A 2,542-nucleotide genomic window follows, 5' to 3' on the forward strand; every position below is an offset into this window, starting at 1 on the left:
CTCTCTCTCTCTCTCTCTCTCTCTCTCTCTCTCTCTCTCTCTCTCTGTCTCACACACACACGCGCGCGCGCGCACGCACGCACGCACACACATACACACACACACACACTCTCTCTCGTCGTCTACTTATCTCTACTATCGTAACACCTATCGCTTGCGACATTCGCACGCGTACTTGTATCGAAGCAATTCGTCACACTTAATTTTTTTTTTTTATTAAAGCGACCGTCTCTCGCAATAAGATGCATTCGATTCATGCGACAATAGTCATGGAAAGCGTGAAGCATTATTATATGGCATTTAGATTTAAAATTAGAAAGGACAAAACTCAAGAACTTGATTTACCGGTAAATGCAGTGCGGTATTAAATAAAATTTATTTTCGCACATTTAAATGAAAATTTATAAAATCAGCCTGGAAAAACCTGGAAATTTTGTTAATCACTGCAACCTGGCCTGCACACTAATCGATTCTCGTGAACATGAAACTTATTTTAGAAAAGTTCTCATCACCGTTATTATTTCTTCCGAGAACTTCCATTCAAGGAATAATTCAACATTCGTGCAACTTCTTTGAGGAGTTATAATTATATTTCTTGAGAAACAAACTATCAAGAGAAATAAGCTATCAGAAACGTTCGAAACTTAAATTGTTATTTTTCCCAAGTAACATGCAAGTTGTTGATCTTTTCTAAAGATCTGATTATCGTTACGATTATCACGCGTATTCATTCCCGAAATGATCAAGCAACCGAATGTTCCTCCATTCCGCTTCATTTATCTGAAATATTCGCATCCGCCCTGTTTGGTGAATTGTAGGAATAAGCTCTCGATTGCAGACCCGATTCTCGAGACTGCAATCGGAGTATTCGGAGCAATGACAGAAGGCACGACAGAAAACACGTTATCCTTGCATGAATCGCCAACTTGCTACCACCACGTACATACCTGTTGCGAGTAACGAGAAACACGACGAGAGCGGCTATATGTCGGCGGCACGCTCCATTAAGAGACACTACACTGGCACTAGACTTCCGATGAGTGGCTCGATTTTCATATCCTCTCTCTTTGGAGATCAGCACGATGAGCACGGTCGAGCGAATAAATAAGTAAATAAATAAATAAATAAATAAATGGATAGATGGATGAGATGCGTCGTGTAATGATGGAGACTAAACGTAAGCGAGCACAAGATAATCGAGGTAAGATCGCAGGAGCGAACACAACCGGTTGCGACCTGGAGAGTCGCGTGGTAGAGCTCACGAAGAGCGATCGTCGTCGTCGTCGTTGTCGTTCCGGAGGATGGAACCACGGTGAACCGGCACATTAATACGTCCGCTCAGCTTCGGAGTTCGGTTCGGCTGGGATCGGGTGTGCCAGTCTATAGTGCCAAGTGTCCAAGTGCCAGGTGGAAGCTGGCTGAGCGCGAAGGTGGTGGTAGTCTTACACGCTTCGGACCGCTTCGGGCCACTTCCCCTGTCCCCACCGCGCTCGCACGCTCGCTGCGGCGCGGCGGAGACGAGGGCAAGGGGATGGTACTTTGATCCAACCACTGTACGTACACAACCAACTGTGACGGACCGACTGGTGGTCGTCAGCGTTCGCCAAGTCGAATCGCTTCCTGCAGTCAGGTAACAGATTACCTATCTCGCCACTCATCTGGCATATGTATACCCCGCGCTTGCGATTTCGTCTATAATATAGAATCGGCAAAAAAAACTAATAAGGTGCGTTTGGCAATGTAAATCTGAGATGCGAATTAGCAGATGGCGAGCTTGATCACGTGATCTTCGAGCAATCCGAGTGAGAGAGGCAATCAGCCAAGAATTAATTCCGAACGCTACAGAGCTGTAAACTGTCCTTTAAGGTTCGATTATAAAATGAAATTATTTATTTTTATGAATAAATAAAAAATACCTTATTAATTGAACATTTCTTCCGCTTTTTACTAGAAACTAATAATAGTCTTATATACTAAAAATAGATCGTTACACATGAATGTAGCAGCAAGGTAGCTCATATGCAAGTTGTGTTTTCTTAAAAGAAAATACTACATTGCAAAATAAATTTCTACAATTTATAAATTATTTCACTTGATTTATATTCATTAGAATCTTTAATATATTAGTACAGTTTGATTTTATTTCATTCTATATGTGCAACATAAGTTTCGATCTAAAAATTAACTAGCAAATTCTTTGCTTTCAAATACGTAACTTCAAATTCATAAAGAGGAAAAGAATTAAAAACTTACTTTCCTCATTAATTATTGTACATAATGTACTTCATCAATTTCTATTTGATAGTCAGCATTTGAGACTCAGACATTATAACAATTCAAATATACTATTTGTAAAATAGAAGTATTAAAAGAGATAAATGTACATTATGTGTTAACGAATCAGTTGGATACATTATCATAAATATAGGTTATAAATTTAATTCAGGCGCGAAAATCTGCATTAGCTCTACGAGTTCGATTTTTGAATCCGGAGTGAATCGAGCAACGATTGGCTCGATATATATATATATATATATATATA

At 39.8% G+C, this 2,542-nt stretch overlaps 1 protein-coding gene across 1 annotated transcript in view; it reads right to left on the minus strand.

Moving 5' to 3' along the window:
* Positions 1 to 1,658, minus strand: part of LOC105623817 (WD repeat and FYVE domain-containing protein 2) — a 3,385-nt gene extending 1,727 nt beyond the window's left edge. Inside the window, exons 1-2 of the mRNA XM_012205194.1 lie at positions 1,643 to 1,658; positions 1,263 to 1,551 (exon numbers count right to left, since the gene is read on the minus strand). Coding sequence (XP_012060584.1) covers positions 1,263 to 1,551; positions 1,643 to 1,658 — 305 coding nt within the window. The remainder of the gene's footprint in view (positions 1 to 1,262; positions 1,552 to 1,642) is intronic.
* Positions 1,659 to 2,542: the final 884 nt, after the last annotated feature.

Source organism: Atta cephalotes, assembly GCF_000143395.1.
Source record: "Atta cephalotes unplaced genomic scaffold scaffold00064, whole genome shotgun sequence".
NCBI lineage: Eukaryota > Metazoa > Arthropoda > Insecta > Hymenoptera > Formicidae > Atta > Atta cephalotes.